Source organism: Ips typographus, linkage group LG7, assembly GCF_016097725.1.
Source record: "Ips typographus isolate SLU linkage group LG7, UJ_Ityp_2.0, whole genome shotgun sequence".
Lineage (NCBI taxonomy): Eukaryota > Metazoa > Arthropoda > Insecta > Coleoptera > Curculionidae > Ips > Ips typographus.
The window spans coordinates 1601188-1623694 of NC_138428.1; the positions used below are offsets into that span (position 1 = coordinate 1601188).

At 36.8% G+C, this 22507-nt stretch overlaps 7 protein-coding genes across 9 annotated transcripts in view; 2 read left to right on the top strand and 5 right to left on the bottom strand.

The window, feature by feature from the left end:
- LOC145731418 (uncharacterized) overlaps positions 1-7323 on the bottom strand; it is a 29376-nt gene extending 22053 nt beyond the window's left edge. Inside the window, exons 1-3 of the mRNA XM_081983206.1 lie at positions 7209-7323; positions 1777-1905; positions 1436-1718 (exon numbers count right to left, since the gene is read on the bottom strand). Coding sequence (XP_081839332.1) covers positions 1436-1718; positions 1777-1905; positions 7209-7268 — 472 coding nt within the window. The 5' untranslated portion in view covers positions 7269-7323. The remainder of the gene's footprint in view (positions 1-1435; positions 1719-1776; positions 1906-7208) is intronic.
- A 754-nt stretch (positions 7324-8077) lies between these two features.
- LOC145731416 (dipeptidase 1-like) lies at positions 8078-13077 on the bottom strand. Its single transcript, XM_081983202.1, has 7 exons — positions 12876-13077; positions 11396-11725; positions 11178-11341; positions 10911-11125; positions 10670-10855; positions 10027-10296; positions 8078-9256 (listed from the first exon to the last, which is right to left on the bottom strand). Exons 1-7 carry the CDS (start codon positions 12981-12983, stop codon positions 8994-8996), a joined length of 1536 nt encoding a protein of 511 aa, XP_081839328.1. The 5' UTR covers positions 12984-13077; the 3' UTR covers positions 8078-8993.
- A 436-nt stretch (positions 13078-13513) lies between these two features.
- Chchd3 (Coiled-coil-helix-coiled-coil-helix domain containing 3) lies at positions 13514-14572 on the bottom strand. Its single transcript, XM_081983276.1, has 4 exons — positions 14380-14572; positions 14038-14150; positions 13863-13976; positions 13514-13807 (listed from the first exon to the last, which is right to left on the bottom strand). Exons 1-4 carry the CDS (start codon positions 14489-14491, stop codon positions 13604-13606), a joined length of 543 nt encoding a protein of 180 aa, XP_081839402.1. The 5' UTR covers positions 14492-14572; the 3' UTR covers positions 13514-13603.
- Positions 14573-14848: 276 nt separating this feature from the next.
- On the top strand, positions 14849-16172 carry LOC145731450 (E3 ubiquitin-protein ligase RNF34-like). Its single transcript, XM_081983252.1, has one exon. It carries the CDS (start codon positions 15008-15010, stop codon positions 15890-15892), a length of 885 nt encoding a protein of 294 aa, XP_081839378.1. The 5' UTR covers positions 14849-15007; the 3' UTR covers positions 15893-16172.
- A 145-nt stretch (positions 16173-16317) lies between these two features.
- On the top strand, positions 16318-17363 carry LOC145731449 (alpha-ketoglutarate-dependent dioxygenase alkB homolog 4). The gene has a single exon (XM_081983251.1). The coding sequence runs from the start codon at positions 16402-16404 to the stop codon at positions 17290-17292; it is 891 nt and encodes a 296-aa protein (XP_081839377.1). The 5' UTR covers positions 16318-16401; the 3' UTR covers positions 17293-17363.
- A 320-nt stretch (positions 17364-17683) lies between these two features.
- Positions 17684-19968, bottom strand: wus (TM2 and DnaJ domain-containing protein wurst). Of its 3 annotated transcripts, none has more exons than XM_081983220.1 (7): positions 19299-19968; positions 19032-19187; positions 18785-18963; positions 18585-18735; positions 18341-18533; positions 18075-18290; positions 17684-18017 (listed from the first exon to the last, which is right to left on the bottom strand). In XM_081983220.1, exons 1-7 carry the CDS (start codon positions 19504-19506, stop codon positions 17738-17740), a joined length of 1383 nt encoding a protein of 460 aa, XP_081839346.1. In that variant the 5' UTR covers positions 19507-19968; the 3' UTR covers positions 17684-17737. The 3 variants fall into 3 exon arrangements, with proteins under 3 accessions (XP_081839346.1, XP_081839347.1, XP_081839345.1); XM_081983221.1 differs by having other exon boundaries at positions 19449-19963; XM_081983219.1 differs by having other exon boundaries at positions 19290-19960.
- Positions 19969-20686: 718 nt separating this feature from the next.
- Rab10 (RAS oncogene family member Rab10) lies at positions 20687-22436 on the bottom strand. The gene is made up of 4 exons (XM_081983274.1): positions 22241-22436; positions 21788-21987; positions 21640-21729; positions 20687-21584 (listed from the first exon to the last, which is right to left on the bottom strand). Exons 1-4 carry the CDS (start codon positions 22365-22367, stop codon positions 21390-21392), a joined length of 612 nt encoding a protein of 203 aa, XP_081839400.1. The 5' UTR covers positions 22368-22436; the 3' UTR covers positions 20687-21389.
- Positions 22437-22507: the final 71 nt, after the last annotated feature.

A 22507-nucleotide genomic window follows, 5' to 3' on the forward strand; every position in this document is an offset into this window, starting at 1 on the left:
AGCTTTAAGATAACGTGACTGAAACCTATAGTTTTGTTTGCAGAGCTAGTTAATTATTGATGGAGCAAAAGCTATTTTTAATGTCAACGAGAAATTTTTAATTTCATAAATATGTCCATCAGTTGATAGGTAAGTAAGTTGTAAATCTAGAAGTATCTAATTGGAGTAACTGTCAAAACTACCTATTTGATACAACATTTGATACACCGGAAGAGTGTATTTTTTAGATAAGACTAAACATACATTTAGTTGTATTTTTGGCCTAAAAACTAATATTCTAGGATGGATTTATAGTAAATCCACATGTGCAGTATTTGCGTAAGTCACAGCAATGTTTGCAGTTTGTGATTGGTCAAAAAAAGCAGCAAGCTGAAAGCTGCTTTTTTGACCAATCACAAACTATACCCACTGTGTTGAGATTTGCGCAAATGCTGCATATTGAGATGATTTAATCATCCCAAATACTTAAAATGATAACCTTGCTTCTCTTGAATACGATTAGCTTTCGGTCAACACAGAAGTTTATCAGAACGAGTAATAATGTTCCAATTAAATCATTGATCTTGTAAACGACGCATTAGCTGACCTAAATTTTTAGCAATTTTTACCAACTTTTCTCATTAAAATTTTAATTACTTTTTCACATGAATTAAAAACGCTTGTAAAACAAAAAAAATCTGATTTTTTTTGTTATTTTCAGAGAGAAACTTTTTTTTTATTTTCCTACATCTATCTCCGCTAAAAACAATACAATAAATACAGTTTTTAACTGATAAATTGAAGTTGAAATTCAATAAGTTACCCAATTTTTGTTTACTTTCAAAGCCACTTTATTTAATGTTTTCCTGATGTTTGAAAGTTTCGAGCAACCAAATCAGTCATTTTCTATTCTTTCACTTTGGTGTTTTTGAGGCACATTGGAAAGGAAATTTATTCACAAAAAGGTGAAATCAAAAACCCAGATTGGATTAGAGGATTCAAGCCAGGGATTTGAGGCTCTAAATTTTCCATGTACATTCGTCGACGACGTTTGCTCCGCAATAATCAGAACGTAGTTCCCTTAATTGCGGAAAATCGCTTATGCAAACTAGTTTCCTTACCAAAACAAGTGAACCTCCCGTATTTACTAATTAAGAATACGTTTCCTCCTTCAGAACGTATTCTACGAGTAAACTCGTAAATTAAATAAAACGCACTCGGCTTTCATCGTAATAATTCACATTATTAAACCGAACAATGTTCTTGTTTTGACAGCTCGTCAATTTTCAATGACGTTAATGTCACATCATTAATTACAATAGTTTTAGCATATTTTGTTCAGCCACCAGCGAAATGAAAATAATCAAAATTTTGATTTACTTTGGTTATAAAATTTTTTTTTGTGATGTTTGTGATTTTTTTTTATGTTAGTTTGAGATACAAAAAAAAAACTCACCTGGACTGACACTGACGGGAACCTCGACTTTTTCGCCGAAATCGCGCCAATGATTCTGAAGACGGTCCTTGCGGAACCGGTCGAAACGTCGCGTCACACTAAAATTTTCGCTGTTTGCGCCCGAAGACGTGCGTCGCGCTGCGTCCGGTCGTTGACTGGATGATTTTTCGCTGTTTACATTGAAAATGCGCGCCGACTGCGGAAAATCCTTTAAATTTCCCGGCGAGTTTCCAATGCTGCAAGCGTCCTCTGGTGGCGGCAGCGCAAACCTCACCCTACGCTCCTGAAGAGTTTCCTTTACGTTCAAATGTCCCACTATTGCATGGATCAACCCAACTTACCGGTTTTTTTGAAAGTGTGTTCGGTTTTTGTAAACTGGACACCAAAGTTAAAGGCCTGCTAAGTGGTGTCTTGTACTGCAATGAGGGTAGTTCGGTGGTTTTACGACGTGGTGGCGCTGAAGACGCAGTCTAAAAACAAAATTTCAAAACTTTGATCTTCTGATGATATAAACCATTTTTGATCTTAGGGTATAAGTTAAAACTAAACAATACACTTAAAAAGACACGCAAAAAAAAATCCAATTACAGAAGAAAGTACTATCAATGTGGCTTCCGAAGAAACAGATCAACAATTGACCAAATTGTTACTATAAGGCAATTGATGGAAAAATACTGGGAGGGAATACCTAAGAAACTTATAAATATAACCAGGATCTGCGTGGACAGTTCCCGAATTAGAGTACAAATATATCCCAGGTTTTGTTCAACATTTCTCTGGATAAAGTAATAAGAACCGCTAAAATAAGCGTGGAACTTTATAATCATAATGGCCCAAGACTGTTGCTGGCTTTTGCCGACGATACTGACGTAGTGGGCAACACACGGTACTGACTGTAAAGGACCTCTTTTTGAGAGTAAATGAGGACAAAAGCAAGTATATGCTCACCAGTAGAACATGACGTAGAGATAGCCAATAAGAGCCAACCGAGAAATATCAGAATTATACAAGGATTAAGATACAGTGAAGGAGATAAAGGCAAGAAGGCTGCAATGGGCATGTGCAAAGACACAAGGATGGTAAGACTGGCTTGGGAAGGAGCACCAGCAGGACAAACACCGTTAGGGATGTCTAGATAGAATACGACCCAGCATCGATGGAAGATCGACAACAATGAAGGCGAATAGTACAGTCGGTGAAGACCCACCCCAGGCTGTAGGGCCATGGAGTAAAGTAAAGTAAAAAAAAAACCAGCAATGGACACTAGAATTAATACGCACGATAAACGGGAACATACAAAAGCAAAATGAAGAGGAAGGCTCCAACAATAATGAAAAGGATCCAAAAGACATGTGAAGAAGCTCTAAGTCAGCAATGATAAAGTCCTGTAGAGAATACCTGAGACCAAGTAAAATACAAGACTGGATGACAGATGAGCTTCTTGGGTTAAAGTAAGAAAATAGAATTGCCAAAACTTCCAGAGAGTTCAGAGGTGTATGAATGTCACCAAGCCATGGCTGGTGGGTGGTAAATGCTAGGAAACGGAGGAGTTTCAACAGCGACAAGATCTACATAATCTCCATAAAAAGATCAAAGACTTTACAGGCACGAGCAGAAAACCAAAGCAGTACATTCTAATAGACAATGTCGGAAACATTATAGTAGATATAAGAGAAGCAAATGGGATATATCAAGTCTTTTCACTCCTCGTGGGAGCATAGGGCCTCTACGAAGATTCTCCAGCGCATCCTGTTGGCCGCTAGATATTTGACTTGGTGCTGTTGTCCTCTGCATCCTTCATCTCATTTTTGGTAGTCTACGACTCCTTGGCCCCTTGTGGCTTGACATCCATTTGCGTCTGTTAATTTCTTGGAGAGTGTCGTCCGCTGCTTCTGCTCCATCCTTTGCAGTGATGATCCTTCCCAGATAACAGAACTCTGTTACTTCTTTAATTGTTTCGGTTCCTATTGAGAATTTCCTGGCATTTTTTGCCTCGCATGCTGTTTGTCTTCGACGCTTCGTCTGCAAGTGTGGCCAAGTCCTGCAGTTTATTTTGCATGTCGTCTAGAAGACAGATGTCATCCGCGTAGTCCAGATCCTCAAGCCTTTTCCCGAATGTCCATGTTATGCCTCTTGGGGTGTTTTCCAGCTTATCCATGATGTAATCCAGGACAATGATAAACAAGAGAAGAGACAGTACACGTCCCTGCTTAACTCCATATGGTGCATCGAGTTTTATGATCTTAAATGCGATGCTTTTCTTCTTCAATACTTTCCACATATACGGGTATGTTAAGGTGTCAAACGCTCTTTGGAAATCCATGAATACTAAGTACAGAGGTGAATTCCATTCCTGGGATTGTTCAATGATAATGCATAAGGTGTTAATATGGTCAACACACATGGTGGAAGCAAATGGGAAGTTACCATTAAAAACCTGTTTGATGATCAGAGAGTAGAGATACAAGCCAGTACTAAAGAAAAAATAGAAAAGCTGAGTGAAGAAGTGAAGAAGATTTACAAGACAACTAAAAGTAAATTTGAACTATTTTGATAGTGTTTACACCAGTGACAGTATTGAATGCAGTCTTTAAGGGATGTCGCCAATAATTTCTTAGCGGTTGGGGGGGGGGTGTAAACTCATATAAACAATGCATCTCCAAGGTCAAAAGGTTTTGGGGTAAAGTAATCTAATAAAGTGTGCGAAATTAACCGACTAGACACTTGTACCAGGCGCCGGTACGAGGACAAAGTACATAAATGCAAATTAGGAAGGAAGTGTCTTTTGTTCTAAATTTATGTGCCTCACCTATAACTATGCAAACTGGAGGAAATGTGTTCAACAACAGAAAGTTTTACGCTCTAATGTTGCCGCCATTTTGGCAAACGAATCGAACTGGGGGTGTATTAATAGTTTTAAACTTTTGGTAAAGTTTAAATTGCTTTTTGATGATGAGCAATCACGGTATGTTACCATGTGCTGGTGTAAAAGGGCTTTTTCACGCAATATCCACTTTGCGAAAAGGAATTATGATAATTTTTGATTATTGTTTTATAACGTTAAACCTTAGATGTTTTTATAAGAAGAAATGTGTCAAAAAACGAAAACACATTTAATTTTAATTCCACTGTTATATCTGACATTCAAAATTATGTTTTTATTCAATCAGTTCTAATTAATGTGTCTGATTGGTAAACAATCAATCAGATATGCTAAATTTGTCTGTAAACACAATTTATTTAAATTTAGATTGAGCTGTTGTCGATATATTACTTTTATACATAATCCTCTAATAATAAAATTGTTATCTGATAGAGGCAGTTAATCCGAGAAAATTTTAAAATTATGGTACGTATTTATAGATCCTTTGTATGCTAATTATACTCTACAATGTTTTCTATGTTTTCAAATTCGTTTGGAATTTTCCATGCAATTAATTATTGGTTTGCTAAATAAAGATTATATGATGCAAGAAATTAAATTAAAATTTAAAACTAGAAGATTTTATACAAAAAAATGTTGGAAAACTATATTTGGTAACCATAACAGTTTCAATGCGTTTCTCATTTAAAAACGAAGATAAATATGGGCGTAATCATTGCTTTTCCACTTAAATATACTGGTAAATCAATAAAAAGTAGGATTTTTGAATGCTAATTTCTCTATACCTTGAACCTCACGCCATTGGCCCAATTTCGGTGACAAATTAGGGGATAAAATAAGAAAACTCCAATGTCGCTTCACCCAAACGTTTCCGGTCGTAAATGCAAATTAACCGTTGTCCCTTTCGATATATTCGTTACAGAAAGTCCTGATTAACCCTATACACGAGGCTGAAAATGGAAATTTTCCATTTTCAGCTCCATGTAATTTTGTAGGTTGAGGCTATATATATTTGCCCAAAATTTTACTCTATACCGTAAATCAAACTAGATTAAAATGACGTCACAGTTGCAAATGTTTCTTCAAAAGAAACCCTCAAAATGTGCAGATAATACAACAAGAAAGAGCTTATAACATCAATTTCGATAATTTACAGACAGTAGGAATGTGTCAGGGCAGCAAAATCAAGTACTGACAATCTGAGAGCAGTAAAAGAAATTGTCAAAACAGTAAGGAGTCTTCAACATCAAAATTTTACATTCTCAATGATGTAAGAAAGCTTAACATTTATTTTGACAATCTAAAAGCAGTAAAAAGTGTGTCAAGGCAGCAGTGAGACTTCAGAAAGCTTACAGCACTAATTTTGACAGTCTAACATAGTCAAGACAGTAAAAGTTTGTCAGGATTAATTTTTGACAATCTGAACACAGTAAGAAAGCTTACAGCATTATAATTTTGTGGCCAATGAGGGCTCAACATCAATTTTTGACAAGCTGAGATCATCCACAAAGCTTACAGCACCAATTTTGACAACCTAACATACAGCAGGAATATGTCAAGACAGTAAAAGATTTTAGTATTAGTTTTTGACAATCTGAGGAAAGTAAAGAAAGGTTCAAAACAGTAAGGCATTCAACATCAAATTGTGGCATTCTCAAGGATGTAAAAATGCTTAAAACAGTAATTTTGACAATCTAAAAGCACTATAAAGTGTGTCAGGGCAGCAATGAGGCTTCAACATTATTTTTTGACAAGCTGAGCTCATCCACAAGGCTTACAGCAGCAATTTTGATAGTCTAACATACAGCACATATCAAGACAGTAGAAATTCTTTAGTCTTGTATTTTGACAATCTGAGTACAGTTAGAAGACTTATGACATACATTTTAACAATTTACAGACAGTATGAATATGTCAAGACAGCAAGATAACAAGCATTGACAATGTGAGAGCAGTAAGGAAGTGTCAAACCAGTAAGGATGAGCCTCCGACATCAAAAATTGACGTTCTCAAAGACAGCACAGTCTAACAGTAAGAATATGTCAAGACAGTAAAAGTTATTCAGGATTTTGTTTTGACAATCTGACACACATATAGTACAAGATACAGGAATAAGACAACTTATAACATCAATTTTGACAATTTACAGTTAGTAAGAATGTGTCAGGGCAGTAATATATCAAGTATTGACAATCTGAGAGTAGTAAAAAATGTCAAACCAGTAAGAAGCCTTCAACATTAATTCTTGACAAGCTGAGCTCATCCACAAGGCTTCCACTTTGACAATAAAACATGTCAAGACAGTAAAAGTTCTTCATGATTAATTTTTGAAAAATTTTCCCAATTTTTGAATTTTTTGTAACAATATTATAATACAGTTGAGTTTACATGGTCGTCAATAGTGTTTGAGTTCACGCACTTTCAATTTAGTTGACATTTAAGTGTCAATGTTCTTGTAGTTTTAGTGACATTCAGTCAACTGGTTTAGAACTAACTATATATTTACCTCTTTTTTTTCCAAATTTTTATTTTATTTTTTTAATTTTGAATAATTGTGTTTACCACCAGTTTACCTACACTATTGCACATTTTCTTTGTTGTTAATTTGCAAAAAAACATTCTACATCTAATAATAACCATTGAGTTATGGGTCTCATGGGCACTTTTAGTGGGCACGTCCGGAGTGCAATCTAGTGGAAAATGGAAATTCTTTAATGGAACAGGAAGGTCGTATTCCGGGAAATTAAAATCCTCATGCAAATTAGCGCAAAAACACTTACACTATCTAAAAATACCCGAAACATGCGTGTCCTGTGCTAATTTATTCAATTTGTTGTAACGTTTCGAGTGCACGAGCGGGCATCATCAATATCGTAATAGCAAACTTACCACATAGATCACCTCTTTTATTGCAGGGCGTACTGGACGTTTCACTTTTTTGGCCACCATTTCTAAAAACACCACAAAAAACTTTACGTTAAATAAAATTAGTTTAATTTACAATAAATCAGAGAAAGTTTGAAAAAACGCGCCAATATAGAAGCGGGAGCTCTGAGCTCTATTATTTGCTTTAATATAGAGCCGCCTCTAACCGAGACTATAGAACGTGCAAATAACAAGCTCTTGGATTGGCTTTATGACGTGCCCGCGCAATTTTTGTTTACCGAGGATGGTCAAAGAGTTTAAGTGTACTTACCTGATTTTCTCTTCACTTAACAATTGAAACTAAAATTGCTAAAAATTATGTTTTATATGAAAAGGTGTGTTTGTGGAAGCTAAACACTCTGACTCAAGCGTATAAAAACAAACATTATTTTATTTACAGTGAAATTACAGATGGTTAATTTAAGAAAATGTTCTCATAAACGACATGTTAGTCGCTATAAATAAGTCGTTTTCCCATTTATTACCCATTGAGAGTTGCTCGAGTAGCTAAACAATCATAAACCTGTATAATATTTTTTTACATAAACTAAAGTTAGTGATTATATCAGGAAAACAGGTGATAACTTTCTAATAGTGACAGATGCAGTTTTTGATTATAAATTTTCAATGTATTTATGCTGTTTTCTTTATATACATAATTGAGGATAATTTTAGGAGGACAGATATCATAAAAAAATTTTTCGAAATGGCCAGGTATAGTATATCCAATTTCGCTTGAATTTGGTGATATTTATTGGAAAAACTGATATAAGCAGAAATGAATTTAACGAGATAATTAAAACATTATGGAGTGGGTAAAAAAAAAACAAATACGAGGCTTAATTTTCTTATTTATTCTACATAAATAGGGTCGATTTCTATTTAAACATTTAAACGCAACGACACGTAAAATATCTCATTTACCATTCCCTAAAACGTAAATCATTAATAATAATCATAAGTTGGCAATAAATATATTCTCTCTTTTATTCATTATCAGGAAAAATAAAACAATCTGGCAACGCTCATCTCGTGTCTCACTCATCGTTAATTAGAGCTACAAAAAGAAAATAAACGAATTTAGGTACTAGATGCCCTAGGGACGAATACTGATGGCAACGTCACAACCGAAACGTCGGTTCGTCTAATAATAATTATACAATATAACAACGGCGTGTGAAAAATCTATATTTCAGTTACAAATAATGTATTTTTGTAAAAGCCTAAAACATGATAAAACATTTTATATAAAATTCTCTTCGACAAAAATTTAAAACGCTCTGTCTCGATATAATAATATCCAAAAAGGGTTTTTATCAAAAAACTCAGTCGCACGCTATATAAGAACTCTCTTTTTCTCTTATTCTGTCTCTCATTCTAGTTTTATTAATCCATTCGAGATATAAACACATCTGATGGATGGGAGCTAATTTTTATTATTTTGCCTACTGTGTAGTCGCATTAGGACTCGTTACTTCCTAAGTAACATCAAAAAGTGACCCCAAAAAGGGTCGACACTAAAAACACACAAAAACGGTCTAGACGCTACCAAAACCAAAAATTTCGGGGTACACCCAGTATATTTCTAAATTTAATTAAAACCAAAACGAGATTGTTATTGAACACACATTTGTGCGTGTGAATTTAGCTACGAAACGTTTCTGCCATTTTGGAGTAAGCTTTTTTTGGCTACCATCCCAACAACAAAATCAAATAGACAAAATGGCAAAACTGGAAATTGGGCGGTCGTCAAGATTTTTTGGATACACACTCCTCGACCGGTTTACGGGGACCCAGTTCCTCTAAAGGAGGCAAATCCATCTTCTTCCAGGCGTCTCTAACCTCCTCTACCTTCTGGAACACCCTCAGGAAGTTCAACCCTGCTAAAGCTAGGATATCTTTCTCTGTCCAGGCTGGATCAGATAACAGTTCGGCAAACAGGTATGGATAACGGGACACGTCGTTTAGTCCAGAAGGAGTTACGTTGATTCCATCGTAACCTGCTCCTATTCCTGTACAGAACAGAATGATGTTGAAAAATTTAAGGAATTTTAGGAAAACTGAACAGAATGATGAAGAAAAGACTGATAAATGCACAAACAATGTAGTTTGGACTATTTGGAAATTGAAAATGTCAAGTAAATGTGGTTCTTGGAAGAATCACACTGTCGGTAGTCTTTACAGCTCTATGGAGCCAAATTTGACAGTTCTGACGTTAAAGAACACTTTTATACTTTTGTTACGTCACGTGACAGCTGTCATAACAGTTCACCAACGACTTGAAACTAAAAAATAACATATAGTCGCTTATTTGAGAAATTACACTAGAACTTGTGTTCAAAGCTCCATGTAGTTAAACTTGACAGTTGAGGCGTTCAGAAACACTTTAATACTTGGCTTGACAGTTGTCATAACTGTCTGTACGAAATACCAAATAGATGTGCCTGGCAAGAGTTGCACTGTAAGTTATATTTACAGCCCCATCGAACCAAGTTTGTTAGTTCTGACGTTAAGGAACGTCACTTAACGTCACAACTGTCAAATTTTGCTCCATAAAACTATAAAGACAAGTTGCTGTGTGATTTATTCTATGTGAATTGGTAAACACAACAGCTAAATTTAGTTCCACCGAGTTTTGACAGATGTGACAGCTGTAAAGTGATTATAAACACACGATCTTTTCGACGTTGCCATCAAAAGTTTTTGCTTTGGCAACGTTGATTTGAATGTAATTTTCATATGGAATAGGTATTTTAAAGTTTGAAAAACTAAAGAGTCTTACCAACATGATCAATCCCTGCCACTTTCCTTATGTGATTGATGTGTCTGATGACGTCGCCCATGGAAGCATTGATGCTGCAGGCCACGTGATAGGCATAAAAATTCACCATGATCACGCCGCCATTTTTGGCGAGAAGCTTCAAAACGTCGTCGGGCACGTTTCGAGTCGAGTTGCACAAGGAATAGGCAGCCGAGTGGCTGAAGATGACCGGTGCTGACGAAACGTTGATTGCTGATTTGGCCGTGTATACTGAGGAATGCGATAGGTCCACTAGAAAACGATGCAAACATTGTAAAACAACAAATTAACCAAACATTTAAGGTAAAATATCTGCGAGATGGATGGGTAACAAGTTGGCAACCCTGTTTCCTACTCAAAGGTTTGGTCATGTAAAAAGAGTTCTATATTGAGACTGGAGAGTTCATTTTAAAGGCTTTTGATACGAACTTACGGTCGCTTCCATAATGAGGTGCTTTCAGAGTGTATCGATTTACAGGGATTAAAAGGAATGCAAAATGCATACAAGTGGAAAATCTTGCTGTGGGCTATTTAGCAAGACCTAATTTTGCCATACATATTTTATCTTAGCTGTATGAGCTTTTTTCTATTGTAGAGCAATAAATTAGTAGGAAAAAGGGCCTACCAATCATTCCCAGACGGTTCATCTCTTTAACAACGGATTTGCCGAAATCACTGAGTCCGTCTCTGGTGATGGTGTCCTGGCCTGTAGCCCAAGCCGTATCACAGGAATGCGTTATTGTTAAGTATCTTGCTCCCAAGTTGTAAAAAGTCCTCAAGACTGCTAAACTGTTGCCCAAAGCGTGTCCGCCTAAACATCAAGTTTTGCTAAGTGGTTCTGCGTTCTCAGTTGCTCTATTATATACCTTCTACGCCAATCAAAGATGCGATTTTTCCTCGTTTGTGGACGTTTCGGATGTCCTCCACCGTCTTAGCCATCTCCATGGCGTGTGGTTCCCGTTGCACCAATCTTTTAATGGCGTCGATCTGCTCTAAAGTCATCTGGACTGCGTCCTTGTATTGTGCTTTGCACGGAACGTACGCCGACCAAAATTGAGCTCCAACACCTCCAGCAATCAACCTACATTAACTTAATTAGTAACTACTTTCAAATTTGTGCGTAGTATAAATACTTGGGTAAATCGGTGTGAGACCATTTGCTACTCGACCAAGGATAATCACTGCGAATTCTGCTCAAATTCAGCTGATTCAACTGGTTGTGCTCGAACTTCCTCAAATTCCACGGCAAGTCATTGTGTCCATCCACCAAAGGAACGTCCTTCAGCAGTTTCCTGACCTGCATATCCAACCAACTAAGCCAATATTCAATTTTTATGAGATTCTTACTCACCAACTCTAACCTGTCTTCGGCAGAGAGCTGTCCCAAATCGTGAGGTCCTAAAGCTAAAGGCAGTCCTAGACCGGCAGTGATGGTTGCTACCACCACGCAAACTACCAAACATACGCACCAAGGGCCCCGCAACCCTTGACGGCCGGTGTCGCTACCAGAGCTACACGAGCAGGAGTCGTACTCGTAAGGGTAGTAGTCGCGGGGTCCTGGTCGGTAGTTGCGGATGACGTCGTGATAGTGATGATCACCGAGGAATTGGGGATGTTGAGGCACCGCGTTGAACGAAGTCTCCCTCGGGATGGTTGGATATCGCGGACATGGAGGGATGTGCTACACAATTTCTCAGTAATAGAGTTAGTTATTTTACTTAGTTTACGTCAAAGTCTCATTAGATTCTGTAGCAACTGGATTTGCGCGAAAAGGGAGTAAAGTCACTTTCCCTCCCTAGAGAGTAATAGTGACATTTTCATCTTTCAAATTTTGATTTTCTATAAGGATTCTAAAAAAATAGTTATTTGCGCAACTAGGGAGGAAAGTGCAACTTTTGTTCCCGCAAACAATTTGACACCCGACGCGATAAAGACTTCTTTAGGAGCATTTTTAGAAAATGTTTACAGTTTAAAGAGCACTGAAGGTTCTAGACTGTTCTTAAGGCATTAAAACCCTTGTAGAGCAATCTAGAAACTTTAGGAACTGCTCTAGAAGCATACGAAAGCTTTTAGACTGTATTAGAAATTTTTTTAGAGCTTCTATAGATACGATTTGGAAACTTTTCGACTGTTCTAAAAGCTTTTGGAAGCTTCTAGACTATTTTGTAAGCTTTTACACTTTTAGACTACTACGGAGCATTTGGAAATTATTTGGTCAGTTTAACTTTGTAAATTGATTGAATGACAGATAATTGGTGTTGTGTCTCAGAAGCCTTCAATATCTCAATATAGATGTTGCAATTGTAAATTAGCCTAATCAACTTAAAAACCATACAAAAAATAGCAGCAAATGAGCACAAAAAACTAAATTAAGCAAAAAAAGAAGAAAGAGGCCAAAAAAAGCATTAAAAAATCTGTTATTTTTTTCCAAATGCAAAATTGCTAGAAATCCGGACCTTATACTAATTAACCCATGTAAACGCGCTTTAATAGAGGATAGCATGTGGTCCAATACTGCTTATACTATATTTTTAATCTGGAAAGCTTCCAGAAATTGATATTCGCCCAGATGTTACTCCGCAGTTTCGCCCACAACAAAAATTTAATAAAGCAAAAAAAAAAGAAGCGCGCGGAACGTGTGATGGGTTTTCAATCCCCGGCAGGGATACACAATTTACAGCATCCAATTAGCGCAACAGTTTTTTTTTCATGGATCAATGGTATTTTGTATGCAAACGAGGAATTAAAAGGGCGCGATAACGCCAGTTGATTGAAACTCTTTTACTTTTACCTATAATAATTTGTAATTAAGTAATTAATATCGATCTAACCTGGTAGTCTAAAAAATTGCCGTATCCCATATGGTCACAAGGACAGGGACACTCGCGGATATGCTGCAAGAGCTCGGGATCGAGCCCTTCGCAGGCCCGGTGGCCCATTCGGGGGCCCCCGCAGCATCGATCCGGCTGCAACGCTGCAGCTGTGCCTGACCTGGCTGATGCGGCACCGCTCACCGGAATACTAACTGCTCCAGCTAGCGAAGCTGAAGCTGATTTGCTCCGACCGTTTTATTGTACTGTACACTTTCTCTATTGTACTGTAACTCCTGGCAACAGTTTTCCTTCCCTTATAAATGTACGGTGAGAAATGTATTTCAAATAGTACAGCTAAAGAAACAACCCCAAATGTGTGGGATTATTTGTTTGAATTAAAATTAGTTTAATCTGACTTTATCCAGGTAGGCTTTTGACTCAATGAATATTGAATACGGCATTGCTTTGATACCCTGATGCTGTTTCAAGGAAAATTACAAAAGTTGCCAGGGTAACAAAGAGACGCGCTCTTTTGACATTTAGGTAAAACTCCGGCAGGACGATTGACCTACTTTTCAATTCCAGGACATCAAAATAGGTCAACAGGACAACCTAGATTTAATCACATGACTTTATAGAATATCAAACAATCACTCAAAAAAAAAAACAAAGATTTTATTGATTGATTTAAATCAGCAGAGGCTTCTAAATATTATATTACAATATAAACTCTTTTATCACTGCATTTATCCTTTACTGGTTGCCACCCGACTAGCTAAGAGACAGGTTCTCTTGTAGTCTACACATTCTTGAAAAGCTTGCACTATCTTGGCACAATTCATTGGACAATCCGCGTTTGCCTTGTAGCAATCCATAACAGCCTTTTTGGAGTCCAAACATGGTATTTCCTTCAGACCCTGTGCTGGTCTTCCTGTCTTGAACTCATCCAACTGCAACTCCCTACAATTACTTTTCTACACTAACAAACACCTGAAAAACACTCACAGCCTTCTGGTATTCCTGATCCATAATAATCTTCATGGTTTTGTGTTTGTCTTCTAAGCCTTTCAGTCGATTCTGCCAATATTCATCATTCTTCTTCAATTCAGCAACATTCGCCTACAACCACCATAAGAGATGTAAATTAACAGGAATTGAGATAAAGTCTCCATAAACCAACCTGCCGGATTTGAATGCTGGTTAAAGCAGGTTCATACAAGTAAACTGGAACTGCATGTTGTGGTGTCGGTGCTAGTGGTGTATGTGTTACTACTGGTTCTGGCTGCCTTACCGCTGTAATTAAAAAAAGTAGAAAATTAGAGCAATACTTATGAAAATTGTTCCATTATGTAATCTATGTTTTCAGTCAAATGATTGGGTGAAAGATACACTTTTGAGGGAGTTTTTCAAATGCTTTTTATAGGATTAGCCTGTACGGTTGAGTTTCATACATTTTAAGCCACAATAAATGAAAAATAAAGCAAAAAAACCTGAAAAAACCCATTTTGAGGTTAGGAATTACTTTGGGCTACTCCTCGAATTCGGTCCACTACGTCGTCGGATACTTTAATAACACTAGTTGGATCATCGTTTTCTACCGTTAATGTCCTCGTTTTGGTTACATTGGCTCCCATTTCCTTATTTTCCGTCGATTTTCCTGTTTAATCAAAAATTTTCTTAGTTTTTTAAAAAGTTTACTTGAAATATCAAATGTCATAATAATACCATTTTCCAAGTTTACTTTTTGACATTTATCAGATGACACATTGACAATACACATTCCAAAACCAAATCGTTAATATCTTCTTTCTTTTTTCTACTTTGCTTTTACTCTACTTCATCGCTTCTACTAAAACCCTTAAAAAAATTAATCAGTAAAAAACAGTGAGACAAATATAATACCGCTATTACGACAATGTAAATTATTTTTTAGTTATACTCGCTTTCCTCCATTTTGTGTCACCTGTTAACTGTCAGGCTACAAAACGTCACTGTCATAAATTCAAATAAACACAAACAAAAAAAGTTGACCCATCCCAATCCCAGTTTCTCTTAGGGATTTATCCTTGTTTTTCTGGTCATTTTTCGTTTTTCTATTAATTTTTCTTTACAAACGCCGGCAAATCATCTGACCTTTATTTACCTATAACATGCCATGTGCAAAATGCAACTCAGACTTCACCCTATTCAACTGGAAAATCAAATGTGGTGAGTGTGAGGACAAATACTGCAACAAATGTTTGAGGCGCAAAGACGGGGTGCTTTATTGCGAAGTGTGTATAGTGTTGATCAATCGTCCTCCCGACCGCGTGAAGCTGATGGAATTGCGCGTCAAGGATCTGCAGAACTACCTGCACAAAAACAAAGTCTCCACCCATGGTATGGTGGAAAAAGATGAGCTTGTAGACTTGATGTGCAAACGATACATTCCTGAGAAACAGCACAGAGGGGTGGATAAGTTAACTGCTAACTTTGGAGACCCTTTAAGTCCCATTAATGGTTTTTTCAACAATCTGGAGTCAGTGATTACTGAAAATCACTCCAGAGGGAGACCTACAACAGTTCCAGCTCCACCACCACCCACACCGCCAACAGCGCCTCCACGTCCTCCTCCTGAAGACCAACCAACCACTTCACAAACTTCTCAAGTTGTAACAACTCCACAAGCCAGTCCTTTGCCACAAAGATGTCCTAAACTTGAGGAAATTGCCACCATTGATGAACTACAGGAACTGTCCTCAAAACAGTTAAAAATCCTACTGACAATAAACCGAGTGGAATTTAGGGGATGCATTGAAAAAGAAGAACTGCTAGAAAGAGCCAGAAGACTATGGGAAGACAACCACCGTAACAAAGACATAGCTGAAACAGTACCAGTGGAGGATTTGTGCAAATTGTGCATGGATGCTCCTTTGGACTGTGTCTTGCTAGAGTGTGGTCATATAACAACTTGCATTGAATGTGGTAAGAAACTTACAGAGTGTCCTATTTGCAGAAGATATGTGGTGAGGGTTGTCAGAACATTCAAAGCTTAAAACTATGAGTGGCAATGTGCAAAGTAATGTGATTTTCTTATCAATTGGGTGATAGATCTTTTAATTAGGAGTTAATAGGCATTTTAAAAAAATTGCAGTTCTCTTGTTAATGTATTGAAAATAGATTTTAATTAGATTTTTAGGTATCAAAAGTCCAGTTTTACTGTAAATATTTGTTTCTTTGGTGTTTGTCTTCTATCATGTCTTTATTATAGTTGCATTGTTCTATTTATATGGAAATCAAAATGGAAAATAAAACTTTTTGCTTATTACAACAGAATTGTTTATTCCTTTATCAGAATAAAAGAAAAACAATGGTTAGAAATGCAATGCCTTTCCAGTTTCATTGAGGTTTATTGATTTTTGACAGCGAATAAGCACCATCTTTATTGCACTTTAAGAAAAAAAGAGAAGGATATAATTGTTGTTACTTTTAGGTTATTTCTAACCTTACATTTCAAAGTAGCATTTTAAATAACACCAAATAGTGTTTAAGAAACATCAGTGAAATGAATACAACACGGCCTTGCGGTTGTAAGGGCCACAGAACCTGTCTCCAATGCGAAATCGCTTATAACCTTCCAAATTTAGAGGAAGACCTGAAAAAGAGCCCCCTACCAAAGTTAGTTTACTGCCCCTACTGCAACCTGTGCTACCCCGGTGACAGCATTAACGACTACAAAAACCATCCTAATCATCAAGGAACCCCCCTTCCATTTAATGGAATTTACGTTCAAGAAAACTTCCTGGCGGAAAGTGAACATGATGTTTTGATGCAAGGGATTGATACCATGCCCTGGGAATTGTCACAGAGCGGTCGCAGAAAACAAAACTTTGGCCCTAAGTGTAACTTCAAAGGTCGCAGACTACGTTTGGGTGATTTTAAAGGATTTCCCTTGTTTTCCAAGTTTGTTCAAGACAAATTCAAAGAGGTTCCAATCATGCAAGGCTTCCAAACTATTGAGCAGTGCTCACTGGATTACAACCCTGATAGGGGCTCTTCCATAGAGCCACACATAGATGACTGCTGGGTGTGGGGTGAAAGAGTGGTTACTGTGAACTTGTTAAGTGATTCTGTATTAGTTTTAACTCCAAACCAACATCCTGATAGGTATAACTTAGACTTGGTTAAGACATACCCTCCTGTTGTTGGTGACCCTTCAGATAGGACTGAGGTTTTAGATGCTGCAGTGTTAGTGCCTATGCCTAGAAAGTCTCTGTTGGTTATGTATGGTAGTGCAAGGTATGATTATGAGCATCGAGTATTGAGGGAGGATATTAGTGAAAGAAGAGTCTGTTTGGCTTATAGAGAGTTTACACCCATTTATCTTGAAGGTGGAGAAAAATGTGAAGAAGGAAGAGTAGTCACTGAGAAAGCAAAAGAATTCTTTACAGTTTAGTATTCTAGTTAATTTATGTTTATTGTATTATACAAGTCTTAATAAATGTATATTTTGTTTCTAACCATGAATGAACTTATCAATGTTAGAAGAATGAGGTACCAAAAATTCTTAGGTACATAATTATACCAGAAGTGTGGCCATTTTTTCTACTCTTACAGGGATATTAATTCATTCAGTGCAATAGAGACATCTTATTCAACCTTGTTGTACAATATACTATAGTTTTCCATCAAAAATGTATGCACACCAACCAATTTTAAATCTTTCCTAATGGAAATTGGAATAAAAAAAGAACTAGAATTTATAAACTACCCATCCTCATAAACCAGAAACAATTTCTGAATAACAAAAATAGTATTTACAAAGTTATAAAAAATAAAAACTGCACTTTTTCTTTAGCCAAACAACATTATAATACAACAAACATACACACAATATACGATCAAAACTCATCTCCCACCGACTTTTTATTCTTTCTACTTCTCTTGTTTTTTATATTGGAAAGAATCTCATAGGCCTGCTGAATTTCCATAAACCGTTCCTGAGCGTCCCGTTGCTTTTCTGGATCTTTCACCTTGTCCGGATGATGTTCTCTGCTGAGTGCACGCCATCTGGAGGTGATTTCCTGCTGACTGGCCGTCGGGCTCACCCCCAACACCTTATAAGCGTTGTGTTCCCCTTGAGGGTCTGACAGATCAATTACTTGCTTCCAGATCTCGTACCTAAATTTGGAAGGTTTTAAAGCTATGATTTCTGGTAAGTGGAACTGCTATTATTACCAGCCGTGATGTTGCGCGTACTGGTAAATATCGTACAACGACTGCTTGAAATCGGTCCACCAGGAGCTGGTGAAGAAGTGGTGTAAAGCTTGGTGAACGGGAATTTCGTCCCCATTGGAATCGGTTATTTTACCATTGAAATAGACGTAAGAAGACCAGAGGCCCAGGTAGATTACTGCGCAGCAGGTTAGTGCGGCAGTACGCTTCCATAGAGAACTAAAATAACTTCAAATAACACACTAGTGGTGTTAGAAGGTAGTTCCTACCGCTTCTTCCTGGGAGTTCTTCTCCACTCTTTGGAAAACGAATCAAACGACAACGCGGCAACAAACATTAACAAGCTCAACCAAATGTTCTCATCATAAAAGTACCACCTAGACAAGTAGGTGACGTAGGACACTGCAATGGTAATCCAAGGTTTACCCTGTTCCTTTCCAATGTTGCCAACAGTCCAAACACCTGCAAATACTCAATCTTAAACAAGTTTTTTTAATTGGAAACTAAATTAACCTAAAGCAACAGCCAGAGGAATCAACCAGTGTAGGTAGGTGTTCCAGTTTATCCCCCACACTTCGTCTTGCGGTATTGCCAATAATACCAACTGGCCCCACAAGTATCCAATCATCACCGCAGAAACGAATCGGGTGGTCGAAAATGGTGGCTACAACAAAATAATCAAAACTTCTATAAACTTCTACAGTGGGTGGTACCTTTCTGTTGCGTCTTATTTTCTCCACCAAATCTTGCAGATACCGCGGGTCGTTGTTGCACTCCCTAACGTAGCGTGGTATTTTCAAAACGTCAGCAATCCACCCAAATCCGTAACCGCCCAGAGTACTCCATGTGAGGAAAGCGTGGGTGTCTCTCTCCAAATAAAACAAATGAAGACCTAAAATTTATATTAAAAAAATACCATCAGGCTCATTTGGAACTGGAGTATCTTACTCGCTTACTCACCAAAAATACCTCCAAATAACCACAAAACGTAAGCCCACAATAGACTTTTGTTGGAAGAGTTTGTGCTGTCTACTAGTGGTTGACCCCATTGGGTCTTCATGTCTGCTTTATTCCGTTCCAGTTCACTTTTTGTGTACCCTAGCGGCTTTTTTATTTCTGTCAAATAACAAATCGAAACAATTACCACTAAATAATCGACGAACATAAAAAAGTCACCCTCAATGACCTTAATTGTAGTAAATTGCTTATCATAACTACCTTTCTTACCAATACCATTTCGTTGTGGGGTAAAACGAATGTCAGGAGGGCCAACGTCAGCGTTTTGAGTGCAGGAGGGCTGAATGCCAAACAAATTACCGAGCGCGCAAAACAAATGCTGACCCAACGTGGGTTTTAATGTTTCTAGAGGTTTCGTACCTTTGGGCTTCTTTGGTCCGGCCGATTTTCTGCTTTTCACCTCACTAATATTTTCCATTTTTAACACCACGTTGCTTTAAACAATACGTTTAAACATTTACCGAAGATAAAAACGAGCGATAAGAATTAATGTTGCATATTTAAGCACAGTACTGGTATGCGTGTAACGACGGAACCTAAACGCAAATCACCACACTTATTAAGTACAACCAATATTCATCGTTTAGCATTTTTTTTTACAAAAATTTGGGGTTGGTATAAAAGTTGTTTCAGACGGAAGTCAGTTAGTACTGTCTCTTCGAGGTCACGATCCCCGTTACCTTGGCCAAGAGGTGGTAAAGTGGGCCAAGATGACTCTTTTACAGTTAGGTTCGAACCAATCGCACTGATGGTACTCGCTGGAGTACCGCATGTTAACGGTTCTTTCCTTTGTGGCGTTAGTGCAGTTTGCCCCTGCCCATCGTAATTTCGGTAAATTACCATGAAATTAAAGTGTTTCCTTACCTGACGTGTTTACTCCTTCAAATTCTAAAAGGTAAATGTGGGATTGTAAAAACCCAATTAGGGGAAAGTAATTTCGAGTCTTTAAGTCTAGACGTGATTGATTTTTAGGGCGAACTATTGTATTTCCATTGTACTTCAATTTAAAAGTATAATCATGTTTGTTGGTAAAGTATATTAAAAATAGAGCAGTAATATACAGCTGTATTCTTCCATGTATATTATTGGAAGCATTCTAGAATGCTTCCTGTCAGGACAAGGGAAAACAAAAGAACAAAGGAGGAAGACCCCAGATGAGGTGGGCCTCATCTGGGTCACCTGATGAGGAAACTCTGGAACTAGAAATGATAGAAGATGGAAGGAAGAATGCTAAATATACATGGACATAACGACTAACTTTTTATGCGATTTTTGAAAAAACGAGTCAATTTAATTATAGCGAATTTATTCCAAGTTTTATCATCTCTCTGTATAGATAGACAGCCTTTGACGTTTTCCCAATTTTCCGAAAAACGGAGAAAGATAATTTAATTTGGAAACCAGAATCAAGTTTCACATAAAATTCTCTAAAACTTTCCCCATTTAACCGACTCTGTAGCTCTTATACGGTTACAGAGATTCCAATGAATTTGGGACACACTGTATTAGACAAATTATATTGAGTAATTTAAAAAATAATAAAAAAGAGTCAATGGAGGTATTCAATTCCAGATCCACCAACAAAAAAAAAACAAATAAAAATTTATATAATTTATTTAACAAATTCTTACTTTGACACCCAACATTAAAGTTTTTGAAAATTAAATGTTACAAATTAGCTGAAATTGGGCTTGAGTCAGTGAAAAAGCTTTTCATATTCTTGCACATTACTCACATAGACAAAAATTAAACAGCAACTAATAAATCAAGCGCTTTGTCCCTTACAACATATTGCTCTTGTATATAATATAGTTAATCTAACCTATAACACAGTGTTCAATGATATACTTATACAGAGTTTGAAGACACAAAATTTTATATATTATATACATATAGACGAAAAAAGCTTTTGTTAACGTGTGGCAGTACTGTAATCTAAAGAAAACTATTTTGATCCAAACCTCTTCTCGGTAAGCTTAAATTTAACACTCTAATCCAAGAACACTGGCACAACAGATTATATACACAGCATTTACTGAGATGTGACACACAACCTTTCAAATCACTAAATTGAGTTGTAAATTTTGTTAATATAAACTGATTGGTGGTTTCTTAATAATTAAAATTTAAAAAATAGACTTTACCTTTATAGTTTAGGCTGAGGTCACCTCATAATTCGTTTCATGGTCAAAAATGAAATAAATAATGCTTAGGTTATGAATGAGCATTTTAGTGTTGCTTATACAAGTGACTGGTTTCTTAAATTAAGGCAAAGACAAAAAAAAAACCTATTTTTGTAGCTTAATTGTTACAGCATGACTTTGTGCCACCTGAAGTCTGTTTCCTGTCCACCATAACTCTGTCTATATTGTCCCCTGGCTCACGACCTGCTGTTTTATCCAGAATAGCTTCTGCCAGGTCTCTAAAGGCCCTATCTATGTTAATATTTGATTTGGCTGATGTTTCCATAAACCTGATACTATGTTCTTTGGCAATCTAACACAAAAACAGTCATCAGTAATTTACTGACTTAAATTAAATACTAACTAACCAATTCACCCCTTTCCTTACTGACAGTCCTTTTGTCCTCCATGTCACATTTATTGCCTAGAATCATTTTCTCAACATCCTCATTAGCATGCTAAAACACAAACAACACTGACTAATAAGTTTACAAATTAACACCTAATAAAACTCACCTCATCTATATTTCTAAGCCACTTTACTATGTTCTCAAAACTTTTCTCATTTGTTATATCATAAACTAACATTATACCCATGGCCCCTCGATAATATGAGGTGGTAATTGTGTGAAACCTTTCCTGTCCTGCTGTGTCCCATATTTGTAATTTAATTTTCTTACCTTTTAATTCTATAGTCTTTATTTTAAAGTCTATGCCTGAAAAGCAGGATAACAATATTTGTATTTATAGCTTAGTTCCTCAATTAAATTTTGGGATAGGTTGCATGGACATTTGAAGGCTTTACTCATAACCACTTCAAGGAAATGTAATCACAGGATTAAATAATGTAGCGTCAACTCTAATTAACAGAGATCAAAGGGGAATTTGAACTGTAAATACTTTGAAATAGGAATTTATGATGGTTTTAAGGAAAATTTTGATAGCGGAAAACACCCGAGCGCCACTTACCTATTGTGGATATAAAAGTGGTAGTGAAGGCGTCGTCACTGAACCTAAACAAAATGCAGGTTTTTCCCACTCCGGAGTCCCCAATCAGCAACAATTTAAACAGTAAATCGTACGTTTTCTTGGCCATTTTAATTCAAAAAATTATTCTATTATTTTGCTAAAGTATGTGTTATTTTTGACTTTGACACTAATAATATATCTTTATGAAACGTCAACGTCACGCCTTGTTGATGCGTGCGCTACTTTCGTTTGTTATTCCAATAAAAC